The sequence below is a fragment of the Mustela nivalis genome (genome assembly GCF_964662115.1).
Source record: "Mustela nivalis genome assembly, chromosome: 12".
Classification (NCBI taxonomy): domain Eukaryota; kingdom Metazoa; phylum Chordata; class Mammalia; order Carnivora; family Mustelidae; genus Mustela; species Mustela nivalis.
Window position 1 is genome coordinate 13,145,437 of NC_139031.1, and position 18,195 is coordinate 13,163,631.

The following is an 18,195-nucleotide window of genomic DNA, read 5'->3' on the forward strand; positions in this document are numbered from 1 at the left end:
AGTTTCTGCCCAGAGGCAGCTGCTGTCACCGCTTTTCTGCATGTTGTTGCGGACTGAGAGTCAGCATGCACTTACATACAGACACGCCACCGGTGTGTGGTTGGTTGGAGTTGGGGGCATGTTACACGGACCGTTCTGCAACTGGCTTTTGTTGCTTTCCCTTGTATCTTCAAGATCTTTCTCTAGCTCTTCCTCCAGAGCTTTGAAAGGCAGCTTCCCAGCAGTGTAAAAGCTCCGCAGGAGATTCTGGGGCATAGCTGGGTTTGGGAGCCACAGAGAGTCTGAGTGTTAAAAGAGTTTAGAAAAAGTTTTTTTGAAATGTTAATACTTGAAAGTCTTACATTCCATAGTAAGGAGCTAGACTCAGCAAACATTTCATGTACTTCTCAATTTAGGTTGCTTTAGAATACATTTTTGCATAATGTTTCTTACTTGTTATGGTTATGAGGTAAAATTTATGTCAAAAACACATGAAGGCAGTAGTGTATGTACTGATAAACGTACTGATAACATACTTTTAAATTCCTTCTTTCATTAACTTAAGATCATTGCCAAGCAAACCATTATGAAATTGCTACTGTTTATCCTTTATCGACATGGCAAGTTTTTTCTCCTCCAAGGTAATTTACAGGGTTCTTAAAGTGTCACATATTCATTTTGGGATGGCATTTGTTTGCCATTTCACTGATAAGGACAGAAGTACAGTCTGTCTCCGTGAAATAGCATGTCCACTGGGCATTGTTTGCCTTCCCTTAGTCTCTGCAGATGTGCCTTGTACATGGCTAGACAGGCAGAAAGTAGGTTGCCAAAGAGAAGTACAAGTATTAGCTTAAGAGGTTGAATGGCTGATGGAATAACCACAGGATGATGAAAGGTAAATATGATCGGGTCTTCGGTTATTCAGAAATTTAAAGTACCTTTCCTTTCTTTAGAACAATCTAATAGAAATTATTACCTTCAAGACGCCTGGGTGGCTCAGTCCATTAAGCATCTGCCTTTAGCTCAGGTCAACATCCCAGGGTCCTGGGATTGAATCCTGCATTGGGCTCCGTGCTAAGCGGGGAGCCTGCTTCTCCCTCTGCTTGCTCCTCCCCTGCTTGTGCTCACTCTCTCTGACAAATAAATAAAATCTTAAAAAAAAAATTATCCTCATGAGAGAACGATTTGTTTGTGCTTATTGATAAAGATCCATTTAAATCATTTACATTGTCTGCTCTGTACTTAGATGTCACACAGTAAGGAGCAGAAAGAACGTGTTTTCTGCACTCAAGAAACAAACAGTGTAATGTATCCTCACTTACGTATTTGTGTGTTTATTTCACAAATTTACCTTGGAACAAGTTTTGCTAGAAGCTTGTTAAAGAAAGTTTGGATTTTAAGTGGTGGGGTACGTCTTGTACCAGTGAGCTCACCTGTTGGTTCTTCAACCCCCTTATCTTTCTCTCCTGTTCTTTGTTCAATTCCTTAGTAACATACATGCTCCTACTCAGCTGGTCAGAGAGAAGGTTAGAAGCCCCGGAGCAGTTGGAAGTGTCAGCCAGCTGTTTGAGGCAGAAAAAGTGTCTGAGTTTTCGAGATTATTATGAACTGAAAGAATTTGATTCAGAGTATGTGTTTCATTCCAAACCCTCATTAAGCATGGTTAAGCACATAATATACCAATAAATAGCTTTAGTGTGTCAAAAATAATATGTTCACAAAAGCTGAAATATGCCATGGTCAACTTAAAAGAAAAGCCCTTAATTTTATGAAAATAGTTTTATATGTCAGCAAGAAAATAACAGAAGTTGGGCTTTTTCAGAACCTCAGAGTTAATCACATATTACCAGCTGATTTTCATATGTACAAATTATAAAAATTCATAGTAAAGGAAAAATTCACTTTAGCTGATGTCTGGTAATAAAGTATCACAGGGATAACACACTGCGTGAAATGTAATTTAAAAGTGGAAATGCCTGTGACATCCTTGTACTCTTAGTGGGAACTTCAGTCCATTAAGTCAATGCTGGTTAGCAAAACAAGGTTTCTGGACTAGCGAAACTATTGTTCCACGGTTCTATTGAAGCATCTTATGTATATTAGCTTAATTTTATTATTATCTCTTTAAGGGAGACAAATACCATTATCTCCATCTTTATAAATAAGACAGCAGCAGGCAGAGTAAGTTGCCCAAAGTCACACAGCTAAGGGGTGGAGAAGCCAGGATTCCAGCATAGGCCAGTAAGCTTGACTCCAGACAACTCAGCCATCAGAACTAATCAAAAATTGAAAACAAATTATCTTTCTCTTCTTCTCTTTAAGAATGGCCATTTGATCTGAAGTGTGTTCTGAAGAGCCATCCTGAAGGCAACTATTCAGCCAAGTTTCCTGCTTAGGCTCAAACTTCATGAATAAGCCCAGAGCTCTGTGAGCTATGACTGCTATCTGATAGAAACGTCCCAAGAGTAGTGGCTCCCAGTTAGTACTTAAAATACGTACTATGGCATTGCTTACTATTTGCTAAGCCCTGGGCCTTACATCTTAACACACATTGTTCTGTTTAATTCTAGGGGAACTTGTGCTCAGAGAGTTGAAGAAACTTGCTCAGAGTCAAAACTACCAGAGCTAAAAATCAAACCGAGTCTTTCTAATTCCAAAATCTGTGCATCTCACTGGAGGTAGTTTGCACTTGTTTATTAAGTGTGGCTAGGAACTAGGCTGGGTGGGTCTTGCCTGGCTTGTAGCTGTCCCAAGAGCCAGACTGACTCCAGAATTAGAATATAAAAGGAAATACAGAGCAGGTTATAAACCTATCCTTTATGTTCCTGGAGGTAATTCACCTCAAAGGCCACATTCTAGCCTCCTTGATGGGGTTCACGTAGGGGCTTTGGAGGTTGCAGTCGGTAGTTCGGTGGTTTGGGTAAGAAGGTGGACTTTGGATACCTAGGTAAAAACTTTGTAAGGAAGGAAAATTTTAAATGAATGAATTTCATTACTACATCCTTCTATCATCCAAGGATGGATGAGAAATCTACTAATATTTGGGTTGAAGGATCTTTCCCTTTTTACTACTCACTTTTTGCCTTTAGTTCCTATACCAAATTCTTTAAAAAAAATTTAAGCTGAATGGACTTTAAAAATAAAAGTTGCTGTAGCTTTACTACAAATGTATTGGTTTTCAAATAGGTTTTCTGCACAGTTACCAGTAGAAATTTACTGGGATCATGGTGTCGTGGGCAGGCTGAATTTGGTACTGAGAGAAGTCTTGAGCTCAGTTCAGGAAATAGAGTATATAAAATAGCTCGGTATCAATATGTAGAAATGTGTATCAGTAAAGTGTCAAAGGACTTTCTGAGGGTGATCCAGCGAGGAATTTGGAATTTGAGTTGGGTTTGAAGACTAGGTAGTGTGGATTGCTAGGTGAAGAATGGGGAGAGATTTTGAAGCCAGAGGAATATCTAATGAAGTCCACAGGACAGTGAGATCTTAAAGAATTTGGCCACCCACCCTTTCAACAAGAGGAGAGAAAATAAATAAATGGGAGCATTATCCAAGAGGAAAAAAGAGAATGTTTGGCAGATCCTACGGAATTCTGGTTAGTCATTAATTCCATTCTGTTCTTGTCAGGTGTCCAAAAAGAAAAAAGAAAGAAAGAAAGAAAAAGGCCAGCTAAGCAACAATTTCAGAAGATTAAGACAATAGCAAGTGCTAAAATTGTCACTGTCCCACTCACCATTTGGCAGTGGGGTTGTTCTTCTATAGATGGAAGCTATTCAGCAAAGGTCAGATTGTCACCTCTATAGAAAACCACCCCCAACACACACACGTTTACACACACACTGGTCTAATAAACATTGAACATTTTGCTGTTAGGAAAAAGTAGGGCGATTTGTATATGAAGGCAAGTTTTATAAGAGAAATAAGTGGAGGGAGAGAGACTAAAGGGTTGAAAGTGATTCTTACAAATTTTGCTTTCAGAATTCTACATTTTGTGTGTTCTACTCTGTTTGCTTTTAACATACCTATTAAAGCCAAAGTGATTCTAGAATTGTTTTAATGTAGGGTGAGGTTAAGCGGTGGGTAAGAGGTGGGTGAGTTATCCCTCCCTCTGGGAGAGAAACTGAAATGTATGTAGTGATTCCCTTTGGTGCTCTTCAAAGATCTGAAATAAACTTCTTGGTTTAGGAACACTTAATTTTTATGTTTAATTTGATTTTTAAAAATTGCATATTAAGATGTTTTTAATATTTACTAATTTATTAATTTACTATTATAAAAATTAGTAAATGTATCAAATTTACTATTAAATTCTGCAACTTTAAACATTTCAGTGTTTATAATTGTCAAAACCTGAAGACATCACTAACATTATAGTATAAGAGATTATAGTGTTGTGGGAATGGCGGATGAAGAGTGGAAGCTGGAGAGAGGAACCAGGGACCTTTGAGAAGTATTATTAGCTAAATTTTGCCCAAAGTGTCCTGAATTAATTTGATTGTTCCTATCCTCCTTTTTTTTTTTCTCTGAGCCTTGTGGAAATCGCCCTTATTTATGAATCTTAGTTATGAGTAGCTGAGTTTATGTTCTGTGCTGGTTTAGATTTTCCAGGACACATCTAACATCGTTTTCTTACTTAATTTGGTGTAGCCGTCACTTTTTTAGGAATGAGACGTGTGGCCATAGTCAAGGTATGATGAGACAAATCTGAGTTTTTGGAAGTGTCAAGTTGTCTTCTGTGGCTTTGAGTTTCTGTTCTGGTTGAAGTGAAGCCCCTACTACTGACATCTAATGAACCTCACTTGATAGAGAGGGTTGGTTTGGAACTCTCACTGGATACAGGGTAGTCCTCACACATCTCACTTTCTCCTCATGAACTTTTCCATCTTAGCCTGCTGTTACTGCACTTAAACCTTATCAGTGTTAAAGAATACACTACCTCAGATATTTCAGATTCTGAACATCCCACTATTTGGGCATAATCTCTGTCCCTTACAGATCACTTGATTGAGGCCTCCACTGAGTCAGGGATAGGGATGCACTGAGATCCCGCAGACCATTTCACCGTTTTCTCACTACCTTCTTCTGTCTTTATGCCCCTTCCATCCAGCAGCTCGGATCACAGGGTCCATCATTATATTAACTTCTCTGTAAGGATCCTCAACTCTCTTTCTGGTCTTTGTCCATAAAACCCCAACTCCGGACAGACCCATCCTGCTCCCTTGGGCCTGTGTTGAACATGGCCGAAAAAAATGTTACATTTTTATGTGCAGAAGTGGTTTCAGTTGGAATTTATGGTCACAGACCTCAGGTGGACTCTGAGCCTGGCCATGTTACTGTGTTTCTGGGTCTTTCATTCTTCAGATCAATGATTTTATACTTTCTTTCCTAACTCCTCACTCCTCACACCTTTCTTGTCTCACACTTACCACATTCAGCTCATGTTCTCGCACCAGGTTAGCTGAGAAAACAGAAACCAGAGGCAATAGTGTGATGTCCAGTTCATTAATTTTTTTCTTTGTACCTGTGTGTTTGAGGTTGGATGCTAATTCAAGGCCACAGAGATTTACTCCTCCACTTAATATAAGAGTTTTATAGTTTTGGTTCTTTCTTAGTTCTTAGGTATATGATCTATCTGAGTTACTTTTTGTATATGTGTATGGTAGGAGTTCCAGTGCTGTCTTTTGCATGTGTGTTTGTCTCAGGGCTATTTCTCGGAAAGACTTCTTTCCTCGTTGAATGGTCTTGGCATTTTCGTGGAAAATCAGTTGATCCTAAATGTGAGGGTTTATTTCTGGGTTCTCAATTCTGTTGCATTCTGTATATCTCTTCTTATGCTAGTACCACACAATCTTGATTACTGTAGTTTTGTACTTTAAGTTTTGAAATTTGGAAGCTTGGATCCCCTATGTAATGATTATTAACCTTTTCTTTGGGTTGTAGAAACCCTTTTGGGTGTAAGAAACTGTGGGCCCAGGACATGGTACATAAATGTGTAGAGAATTTTGCCTAGGGTTTATTTTATTGGATTGGAAATTGGTAGCCTTTCAGTTTAAAAATAATTAATAAATAAGCTTTTTAGGGCACTTGGGTGGCTCATTCGGTTAAGTGCCTGCTTAAGGGCTCAGGTCATGATCTTGGAATCTCAGGATGGTGCCTGGTTCAGATTCCCAGTGGTGGGGAGTCTGCCTCTTCCTCTTCTTCTGCCTCTGTCTCTCATTCAGTCTGTCTCAGATAAGTAAAATCTTTTAAAAATTTTGTTAAAAAATCTTTTTTTTTAAAATGTTATTTATTTATTTGAGAGACAGAGATCACAAATAGGCAGAGAGGCAGGCAGAGAGAGAGGGGGAAGCAGGTTCCCTGCTGAGCAGAGACCCTGATTTGGGGCTTGATCCAAGGGCTCTGGGATCATGACCTGAGCCGAAGGCAGAGGCTTTAACCCACTGAGCCACCCAAGCGCGCCTAAAAAATCTTTTTAAGCAGTATATTCACCTTTTGCTTTCTGTGGAAATAAATGAAATAAATTTAAATTGGACAAATAAAGCAAGTTTCAGTTCTACTCAAAAGTGAATTGTGTTTATAGGATTCAGTTACACAGATTGAATGTTTGAATGGCAATGTCATGTTATTTTTGATGGCTGGTTTTGACTTTTTAGTCTTGATTGCAGTAAGTTCTACTCAGATTCTTAAAGACTGTATGGTAGCAAATCTTTGGGATGGAGTTCACACAAGAAAGTAGTTTTGTTTTGGGATATCCAGATACCTCTAAGATTTTTTGGGGGGGTATTTTGTTATAGTTGTTCAATTGCTACATTTTAATTAAAGTTTTGGTTGCTTAAAATGACACAAAAACAAGTCTAAACCTAAATCGTCAGTTTAATGAATAATTACAAAACATAACAATCACCCAGGACCCCAAGACACACCTTTCCAGAGTGCAGCTCCCTAGGGGAAACCGTGATCCTATTATTATGATTTCTCTCCTTCTTGCTTTCCTTTTTAGTTTAATCTCTAAGCTCTCTAGTATAGCTTTGCCTGATTTTGATCTTCATGAGTAGAATACACTGTATGTATTCTCTCTCTCTCTCTTTTTAACACACGGATCACTCACTCACAGAATTTGTTCAGATATTGCATGGGGCTATAGTTCTTTCATTTTTTTAATCTGTATACACTATAACTTTGAGAATATACTACAGTTCATTCATTTTACTATTGACTATTACAAATAATGATTCTGTAACCATTTCTGTTTCAGTAAGTATCCTGGTGCACATGTGTGTGAGATTCTCTAAGATACATTTACCTAGAGAGAAATTGCTTGGTCAGAGAATACAGTTCTTTAGTTTTGTTGCAGCTCTGTTTTCCCGAATGGCTGTACTAGATTTACTCCAGCCTGCAGTGCATGAAAAGTTTCCACTGCTCCACATCGTCTTCAACATTTGGTGCCGTCAGACTTTCTAGTATTAGCCAGTCTGGTGGGTGTATTGTGGTATTATATTACAATTTTAATTTGTATTTCCCTCAGTTGTTAATGAGGTTGCACATTTCACCATGTGTATGTTAGCCACTTGGATTTCCTTTTATGATGTGCCTCTTCAAATCTTTGGCCATTTTTTCTATTGTTTTTTTTTTCTTCTTATTTGTATGAATTTATTATATTCTAGATATAGTTCCTTTAGGGTGATCTGTACTATAATGTCTTCTTCCATTCTGCTTTATCCTTTTATTCTTTATTTTAGTGAACAGTTTTATTTTGGTATGATTGAAATTACTGGGGGGTTTTCCCACCTTATGGACAGGGCATTTTATATTCTGAGTAAGATAGCCCTTCCTAGTACAAAAGTCATAAGGGTATTTTCGTATTATCTTTTTTTTTTTTTCTTTTTTCTTTTTTTAAGTAGGCTCCACACGCAGCTCATAGTCCAACTCTGGGTTCGAACTTGTAACTGTGTGATCCAGACATTAGTCGAGACAGAGTCAGATGTTCAACTGACTGAGCCAACCAAACACTGCTAGTTTCATACTCTCTTATCACAGCCTTTTTAGTTTTTCTTTCTTGTGTTTTTAAGGTTTCTGATCTACTTTGCAGTAAATTTTGATGTTGGGAATTAGGTGCCTAATTTCATTTTTTTCTTCATACAGATGGATAAAAGTCTCAGACCCTTACATTAACAAATCTGTCCTTGCTGCCTGCTCTGCCGTGGCTTCTGTGTAACATATAAGTGTCCGTATGGGCATGAGACTGTTTTTGAGTTCATGCCTCTTTTCCACAGTACCTTAATTCCTGTAACTTCTTTTCTTTTCTTTTCTTTTTAAAGATCTTATTTATTTATTTGACAGACAGAGATCACAAGTAGGCAAGAGAGGCAGGCAGAGAGAGAGAGGAGGAAGCAGTCTCCCTGCTGAGCAGAGAGCCCGATGCGGGGCTCGATCCCAGGACCCTGAGATCATGACCTGAACTAAAGGCAGAGGCTTTAACCCACTGAGCCACCCAGGTGCCCCACTTCCTATAACTTTCAGATAAATCCTGATACCTGGTAGAGTATATATAGGATTGCCTTATGTATTATTGGCTCTTTATATTTCCATATCAGTTTTAGAATCAGCTATCAGGTTCCTTAGATTTTGATTGGGGTTAAATTGAAACTGTGAGTCACTTTACAGAGAATTAATATTTTTACATTATTGAACTTCAAATCCATGACTATGATGTATATCTTCATTCATTTATATCTTCTTTAAAATCACTTAGTAATGTTTTAAATTTTCCTTAAAGAGGTCTTTTCCTAGTTTTTGTTCACTTCCAGTGTACTCGACATTTTAAAAAGATTTTATCTATTTGTTTATTTATTGAGCATTAGTCCAGGGAAGAGCAGGGTAGGGGTGGAGAGGGAGAGTCTCAAGCAGACTCCATGCTGAGCACAGATCCTGATGTGGGGTTTGTTCTCACGACCCTGAGACTATGACATGAGCTGAAATCAAGACTGACTGAGCTACCAAGGGACCCCTTGACAATTTTTATCCAGGTATACATGGTGTTTTATTTCGTTGTTTAGCTTTATATTGTTTATATAGGGAAATGTGATTTTTATGTGCTGATACTCTATGTAGCAACCTTTTTATTGATTATCATTTATCTATAGATCCTTTTGAGTTTTCTGCAGATATAGGTGTAATAGTTGCAAATGACTGCTTTTTTTTCCTTTTCTAGTTCCTATACCTTTTAAATCTTTTTCTTATTTTACCACACCAGCTAATGTTCAATAAAACTGGTAACATCAGACATTCTTCTTTTGTTCTTAATCTCAGAGAGACCAATGTCATGTCATTTGCAGGATTTTTTGGAAGCACCCTTTAATGGATTATGGAGCTGCCCTAGTATTTATTTTTTTTAATTTATTTTTTATTTTTTTATTAACATCTAATGTATTATTTGCCTCAGGAGCACAAGTCTGTGAATCAGCAGGCTTCCTAGTCTTATTTTTCTAAAAGGTTTTATTCGCCTTTTAATCATAAGTAAATGTTGAATTTTGTCAAGTACCTGTCCTGTATCTTTTTAAGTGGTCACAAGACTTTTTCTTTTAATGTCAATGTAGCAAATTTCACTGATTAAAATTTTTAGAGTTAAAACCACCTTGGATTCCTGAGATAGACCAAACTTGGTATTTGCATTTTTGCTCATAAATGAGAGTGGTTTTTAATTTTCCTTTCTTATATAATTCTTTGTAAGTTTTAGTATCAGGCTGTGCTACACTAAAATGAGTTGGGGAGTAAGTCTTTTTTTTTCTATTCTCTGGTGCAAGTTTTATATAGTATTGGAATTACTTCTTGGGTATATTTGGAACTGGGATATTTGTGTGTGTTGGGAGGACAATTTTTAAAAATTACAAAGTAACAATCCCAGGAGTGTTCAGATACTCTGTTCTTTGTGATTCATGTTTGCCTATTTTATCTATATTTTCTAGTCACTTAGCGTAAGATTGTTCATAATACTCTTTTACCTTTAATGTCTTAGAATCTATAGTTCTGTACCTCTTTTCGTTCCCAGTATTGGTTATTCCTGTCTTATCTCTTCAGTTCGCCAGAGAGGTTTGCCAACTTTATGTTTTCAAACAATTTTTGGCTTTGATGCTCTGTTGCATGGTTCATTTTCTGTGTCATCAGTTCTGCTTTTTTATTCCTTCTGTGTTTTTAAGGTTTATTTTGCTATTCTTTTTCACTTCTTTAGGTAGCTGCTTATTAGCTTATTGATTTCAGCTTTTTCCCCCAATACGTGTGTTTAAAGCTGTGCATTTCTGTTCGTAAGTTCTGCTTCCACAAGTTTTGTTATGCAGCGTTTTTATTAGTGTTCATTTCTAGATAATTTTCCGTGTTTCATTATGATTTATCTGTTGACCCATGGGTTATTTAGCAGTTTGTTTCTTAATTTTAAATACATGAAGATTCCATTTAACTTTTTTGTCATTAATTTCTGTCTTAATTGAACTGTGGCTAGAGTGTTCCAGATTTCAGACTTTTTTTAATTTTAGGATTTTCAGATTTTGACTGTGGCTCAGTGTGCTGTCGCTTGTTATGAATGGTTGATGTATGCTGGAAAGAATGTGTGTTCTATAGATGTCGGGTGTATTATCCCATAAATATCTATGGGATAGATCATGTTTTTTATTTTTATTTTTATTATTTATTTATTTAAGATTTTTATTTATTTATTTGACACACGGAGATCACAAGTAGGCAGAGAGGCAGGCAGAGAGAAAGGAGGAAGCAGGCTCCCCACTGAGCAGAGAGCCCCATGCGGGGTTCGATCCCAAGACCCTAGGATCATGACCTGAGCTGAAGGCAGAGGCTTTAACCCACTGAGCCACCCAGGCATCCCATATTTATTATTATTATTATTTTTTTAAGGTTTATTTATGTGAGAGAGAGTGGGAGACAGAGCGCATGAGAGTTAGGGAGAGGCAAAGGGCGAACATCTTCAAGCAGGCTCTTCCCTGAGTGTGGAGCTCTTGTGCTGAGGTCTGGAGCTCAACACAGGAGCCCAGTGCCATGACCCATGAGATCGTGACCTGAACTGAAACCAGCATTTGGACACTCAACAAACAGCCACCCATGTGTTCCTAGGCCATGCTTTTTAATCCTGAAGTTCACATCTTAAATATTTCATAGATTTTTGTTTTACCTGCTTTATTCTGTCAGATACTGAGAGAGTTGTCAAAATGTCCCATGCGGTCCTTCCTGTTACATCTTCCTGGGAAATCAGATCTTTAAATTGTGTGTATCTATCTCATATTTTTTACTTTGATTTTCTGTTGCTTAATCTTAACATACCTGTACTTTTTTAAAAAAATTACTCTATAATTACTACTTTTTAATACTATTTTTAAAAAATTACCCATCCTATTATTTACAGTCTTTCTGGTTCCTTGTTTTATGTGTGTCTCCTATAACCAGTGAATTGTAGTGTTTAAGTCCAGCCGGGTGATCTTTGTCTTATTTGGAACAGGTTAATCAGTTTGCATATGGTATAATTACGGTACTTATATATTTGAATTTATACTTCCATTTTATTTTAGTCTCTCCATTTTTTTTCTTTTTTTCTCCCCTCCTTTTTTTGAATTGATTTTTAAAATAAATTCTTTGTCCCCCCCACTGTTAATAGTATGGAAATTACACTTTCTATTTCCCTTTTTTCAGTTGTCTCCTGAGAGAGTCTAGGAGGCATTCTCACTACTGAAGTCCAGTGTTAATCATCATCTTTCCGGTAGAAACCCGTAACTCCATTTGTTCTCTTTTAACTCAGATGCTGCTGTTGTCATGTGTTTTAGTTCTTTGTGTATTTTTAAATCTCACATGACATTGTTTTATGTAGGGAATATCCATGTAAATTTACCCATATATTTATTATTACTTTTTTAAGCTTTTTATTTTTTTCTTGCATCAGACCTCTCTGTGATCATCTTCCTTTGGCCAGCAATATGTCCTTTGCATTTCCTTTACTGTGGGTTAGCTGGAGGTGAACTCTCAGTTTTTGGTTGACTACGAATACTTCTCCCCTCTCCTTCTTGAAACATATTTTAACTGAATACTGAATGCTGCGTTAATAGAATGCTGGGATGGGGTATGGGGTGGGAAGGAAGGGAGAGAAAGGAGAGAGGTCATGAGAGCTCTCTGGTGTCTCCTCTTCTTCTTTTCTTTATTTTAGAATTTATTGTCTGTTTGAGGGACAGAGAAGGGCAGAGAGAATCTCAAGCAGACTCCATGCTGAGCATGGAGCCTAATGGGGGGCTCCCCTGGAGGCTTGATGTGGGACTCTTCTCAGGGCTTGATCTTGTGACCCCAGGATCACCACCCTGAGATCATGACCTGAGCCAAAACCAAGAGTTGGATGCTTACCTGACCGTACCACCCAGGTGCCCCTGGTGTCTCTTCTAAGAACACTAATCCTGTTTTATCAAAGCCCTACCTTTATGACCTCATTCAGTCTTAATTAATCCCATAGGGCCCTATCTCCAAATTCCCTGATGGGGTTACAGCTTCAAATGTGAATTTGGGGGAATACAAACAATGAGTCCACACTAGGTGGCATTTACATAATGGTTGAGGGTCTTATGGCTTCTAATTACTTCTGATGTCTCTACTGTTGATAAATGTGAATCACTTTCCATGTATTTGGGCATATTCTGCCCGATAATTATTTAGCAAGTATATAGGGAGGAGAATAAAATTTATCTTTGCATATGTTTCTGTAATCTACAGAATTTGTTGGTGAGGTTGTTGTACACTTCCCAGCTAAATTCTAACCATCTGCTGTAGTTAAGTAAAGATTTTCAGCTTATTTACATATTGACTCTATTTTTCTTTATCTAGCTGTGTTGGTGTAGAAGAACATCATGCTGTTGACATTGACCTTTATCACTGTCCCAACTGTGCCGTTCTACATGGCTCCTCCTTGAGTAAGTACTAGAAACTTAAATAAAAACTGAAGTTTAGAATTTAATGTGTACATGACAATATTTTAATAATACTTTGACTAGTTTTGTTACACCCACCAAGAACTATAGGGAATATTTTTCTGAAGATACTGAGAATACAATTTCTTTTTTTTTTTTAATAAATTTTTAAAAAATATTTTTATTTACTTATTTGACAGAGAGAGAGATCACAAGTAGGCAGAGAGGCAGGCAGAGAGAGAAGGGAAAGCAGGCTCCCAGCTGAGCAGAGAGCCCAATGTGGGGCTCGATCCCAGAACCCTGAGATCATGACCTGAGCTGAAGGCAGAGGCTGTAACACACTGAGCCACCCAGGCGCCCCATGAGAATGCAATTTCTGTCTGAATTGCTGAATAACATTTGATAAATCAAGAAGATAAATCGAAAAAAATACTGTCATTCTTTTTTTCCCTTTAAAGATTTATTTATTTTAGAGAGAGACTAAAAATGAGTGTGTGTGAACGGGGGGCAGGACAGAAGGAGACGGAGAGGGAGAGGGAAAGAATCTCAAGCAGACTCCCCGCTGAGCATGGAGCCTGACGTGGGGCTTGATCCCACGACCCCAAGATTACCCTGAGCCAAAATCAAGAGTTAGATGTTTAACTGCTTAACCGGCAAAGCCACCCAGGTGCCCCCAAAATACCGTCGTTCTTAATTGCAAGGGCAAAACCCCCAAACTTAAGGGCATGTATTCAGTGCTTTCAGTTTGAGAAGTGTGGAAAAGTAAAGTTTTCTGATTTTGGAAACTGATTTCAAATGTTTTTGTCTCTATAAATTGAAAAAAAAAAACTTTCAGTAGTAATTGGGACAGTGTACAGGATAAGACTTTAATGCACACACATGCATTGTATTTTTGGGAGATTTGGGTATCAAAATGCTGAAATGTTATTCTGTTTTCTGATTTTGGTCTTCAGTTTGAGTGTGGCCTAGAGTCCTGCCCAACTTGAGACAACACCCCTGACCCAGTCCCATTCTGAGGAAGGCAGAGGCCTGAGCAAGTGTCTGCCTACACTTTCCTGCCTGAGTTAAATATCGTTTTATGTGTGATATTGGTACACCCCAGAGAGCACATGAACTTCCTGGCCTATACTCTTGATTTCAGCTCAGAGGTGATCTTGGGGTCGTGGGACCAAGTCCCATGCCAGGCTCCTTGTGTGGGGGGGCTGCTTGAGATTCTCTCCCTCTCCCTCTCCTCCTGTCCCTATCCCCACTCACACGCTTGCTTTTTCTCACACTCTCTCTCTAAAATAAATAAATCTTTAAAGGGAAAAAAAAGATGACAGTATTTTTTTTTCCATTTTATCTGTTAGAATTAATAATTTAATATCTTTGTAAGAGATTTAGAAATTCAGGCTGTAAGAATACATCAAAATATTACATTAAATTTCATAAAATATTAAAATATACATTATCCATTTTATTACACAGTATAAAATTTGAGGTTAGCAAATTGGTAGAATTTTTTGTGTAATTGGCCAGTTTATTGTCATAAATGTTTTTAAAGCTTCTTATTTTGTGTAGCAATGAAGTATGTGGTATACAACTTGGAATGATTATTGACCAAGTATAATTCTTGGAGGAAATAAATAATACTGGGTTGTTACCTCAAGAAAGGAAACAGAACTAAAATTTATAACACTTTTAGTTTAGAATTTATATAATTTCCAAATGAAATAATTTGAATTTAATTTCAATGAAATATTAAGTGGGTTACAATGAGATGGAACAGTGTTGTGTTTAAAACACTATGATACATGGGTGCCTGGGTGGCTCAGTGGGTTAAGCCGCTGCCTTCAGCTCAGGTCATGATCTCAGGGTCCTGGGATCGAGTCCCGCATCGGGCTCTCTGCTCAGCAGGGAGCCTGCTTCCTCCTCTCTCTCTCTCTGCCTGTCTCTCTGCCTACTTGTGAACTCTCTCTGTCAGATAAATAAATAAAAAAAAAAAAATCTTAAAAAAAAAACACTATGATACGTGATGCATTCTGCTTTCTGTTTTTTCTATATGATTTAATTTTTTTAAAAAGCTTGTCATGCTCACTAAATTGATTTCATAATCCATAATGGATCATGACCTGCACTTTGCATAATGATGCTTCAGAGAGAAGCTGGACTGTTGCGTGGCCCTTCGTATACTTCTCATGCTTGAATCACAAAAGATCAGGAATTGGTTATCTTCTGGGCAAAAGTCCAGCACTAAATACCCACAGGGAAAATGTCCAAGATCCAGTAATTTGTTCTATCTTAATTTAAGGCTCACCTTCCCTCCCTTTCACCCTACACCCTTAACTTCGGTCATTCCTTTTGGCCCCTTTCCCTCTGCTTTTAAGCCTCTCTCGTTTGCCACCTAGGGCTTCCTGTTCTCTCAGAGTTCCCCAGGAATCCTTATTGTAGATACTGTTCAGACAGTGTAATAGTCACTTGGTATGGTGAATTTAGATTTGACCCTTTAATGGGAGTTAAGAATTTAATTTAAGGTCAAATATCAAAAAAGTCCCAGACTTACATATCTCAGTGTTTCTCAGGCACATGGAGTCTAAACTCAAAATTTTCTCTCCCTGTGATGGCTACCAGAATATTCCTTCCTTTAAGAAATTCAGTCACCTTCTTGCAGTGGCTGATTTTATGTGTTAAGCATGTTGGTCTAACAAGACAGTTGTAGCATCTCTGTCAACATTGTGCAGATCTGCTCATTTAAAAGGAAAGACAAGTAATTGGCAGCTTATTGGATGCCCTAGGAACTATGCTAAGAAGTACTTGACTTATGTTATTTCCTTCGATATTTGTGACATGTTGAGGGGAGAAAAATGATTGAACTAGCTCTTTTGTGTAGTTATTTGGTGGAGTTGGAGTTTGAGCCGATAGCTGTCCAATCCCAGATCTATTCTAACTCTAATCTGTTCTGCCAAAATGAAAATTAAAACACTATAATACTGTAGTTTACCTATCAAATGGGGAACTTTGTCTTTTTTTTAATTTAAATTCAAATTTAAACTAAATTTTATTTTTTAATGATGTATGTATGTATTTGAGAGAGAGAGCAAGCATGTGCTAGTGAGGGCAGGGGCTGAGGGAGAGGGAGGCAAGCACAACTCCCTGCTGAGCGGGGAGCCTGATGCAGGGCTCCATCCCAAGACCCCTGGATCATGACCTGAGCTGAAATAAAGAATCAGATGCTCAACCAACTAAGCCACCCAGACACCCCTCTTTTTTTTTTTTTTTTTTTAATGGTGATGCTCACTGTTGACCCAGGGCTTCGAAAGAGGCTGCTTGTGTATACTGGTAAGAATGTGAGTTACCTATCACTTTTTTGGAGGCAGTTTTGCAATATGTAGTAAATATCTTAAAAATATTGAGTCTTCTGGCATTTCTAGGAATTTCTCCTGAGGAATTAATGAGAGAAACAGATTTATGTATATGAATATTAATCTCAATTTTGTTTGAAGAAAGATTCAGAATGAGCTAAGTGCTTAAGAGTCGAAAAAGGATTATAAAGTGATGCATCTATATCTATGTCTTAAAATTCTAGGCTGCTTTTAAATTGCTATTGAATATTTAATAAGGAGAAAAATGCTCATGATAGAATAAGAAAGGTAAGCAGAATGAACATTATGATCCCAGTTGAAAATAAAATGGGGTAATGTATCTATATATATGTAGAACAGAAGCCTGGAATGAAACACCCTTGAATTTTATAAGTGATTTTAAATGAGAAAAAATAACACACGAAGGATGCCTTAATGGCATTTTCTAGGAAGGTTGCTTTATGATACTATTTTTCTCATGAGACTTTTAAAAAATGGGATTTGCTGTTTTCTGTATTGAGGGTTTGACTGCCATGAATTACTTGAGAATCTTGTTTTAAACCCTCAGAAATGAATAAGCCCAATTTCCTCCCTTATTGGTTATTTAGTGTGACTTCTCCTTATCCAGATGAGGATCCAGTATTAATTTATTATGATCTTTTAGGGTGAAGGTTTGGAATAACTTAGACTCATAGAGTTCCCCTGGCTCCATGTTTTATTAGGAAAACATTGAAACATACGGGAGAGGTTGAAAGAATTTTGTCGGGAGTACTTCCAAACTCACCATGTAGGCTCCACTATTAATATTTTATACTACTTGCTTCACTACAAAGTCTCGTATCTATCCATTTTATTTATTTATTTTTTGATACATTCTAAGCTGGTTGTAGACTTTAGTACATTTCCTAGAGTCATGAAAATTTTAGTCTTAAGAGTGATTTTCTTTTTTCTTTTTAAGTATTTTATTTATTTGTCAGAGAGGGAAAGAGGGAGAGAGGAGAGAGCACAAGCAGGGGGAGTGGCAGAGGGAGAGGCGGGCTTCCTGCCGAGCAAGGACACCGACCAGAACTCGATCACAGCACCCTGGGATCATGACCTGAGCTGAAGATAGTGACTTAACCAATTGAGCCACCCAGGTGCCCTGTAAGAGTGATTTTCAAACTTAAAAAAGAATATAAAATTTAGACATCTTACATTTCTAGCACACAAAAGGGCTGTAGGTGGTGTCGCCCTGGTCGAAAGCAGAATGAGGTCCACAGTTTCTGTCTTGGTCTCTTCCCCATCTTCCCCTTTACTAAGGGATTCATCAACATGGTTTGAAATACAGCACTCCAAGAAAAAAAAAAAAGAAGAAGAAGAAGAGAAACACAGCACTCCTCCCTTCATTCCATTTGAGGAAGGTGGACCCAGTCTTGTCACATGACTTGCCCACAGTTGCAGAATAAGTTATGGCTGAACTGGAAGTCCAGTCCAAGTCTCCTGATTTTGATTGCCAGGACTCTTCAAGACCGTAGTTGCCCAGAGCTGTAGAATTACAGGGTCTGAGCATTAGGACTCATCGTAAAGTTACTTGTTCTGTCATTTATCTTCTTTAGCTATGCTGCAGCCACCTGCTCTTCTTTTGTGGCAGTGTAAGCATGCTTATTTTGGGACCAGATCTTGACATAAAAGAGAAGGGAACTGTTGCTGTTAAAAGAGATTTCTGATGTGGGATCCATGACTTGGATGATCAATAAAAATCATACTGTCACTTCATGGTCTTGTGAAAGTCATGATTTAAAGTAATTGTGTTATTTTATTGTATGTGTCAGTGTGGATATTAAAATGGGCTCCATCTGCTAATTTGCATTTGTCGATTTAAATTTTTTTGAAATAAAGAGTAGACTTTTAAAAACAAATTTTGTGCTCTCTTCAAAATTTTATTT

At 37.7% G+C, this 18,195-nt stretch overlaps 1 protein-coding gene across 1 annotated transcript in view; it reads left to right on the plus strand.

Moving 5' to 3' along the window:
• Positions 1 to 18,195, plus strand: part of KDM7A (lysine demethylase 7A) — an 85,605-nt gene that overhangs the window by 25,941 nt on the left and 41,469 nt on the right. The window contains exon 2 of the mRNA XM_082693886.1: positions 12,847 to 12,932. Coding sequence (XP_082550012.1) covers positions 12,847 to 12,932 — 86 coding nt within the window. The remainder of the gene's footprint in view (positions 1 to 12,846; positions 12,933 to 18,195) is intronic.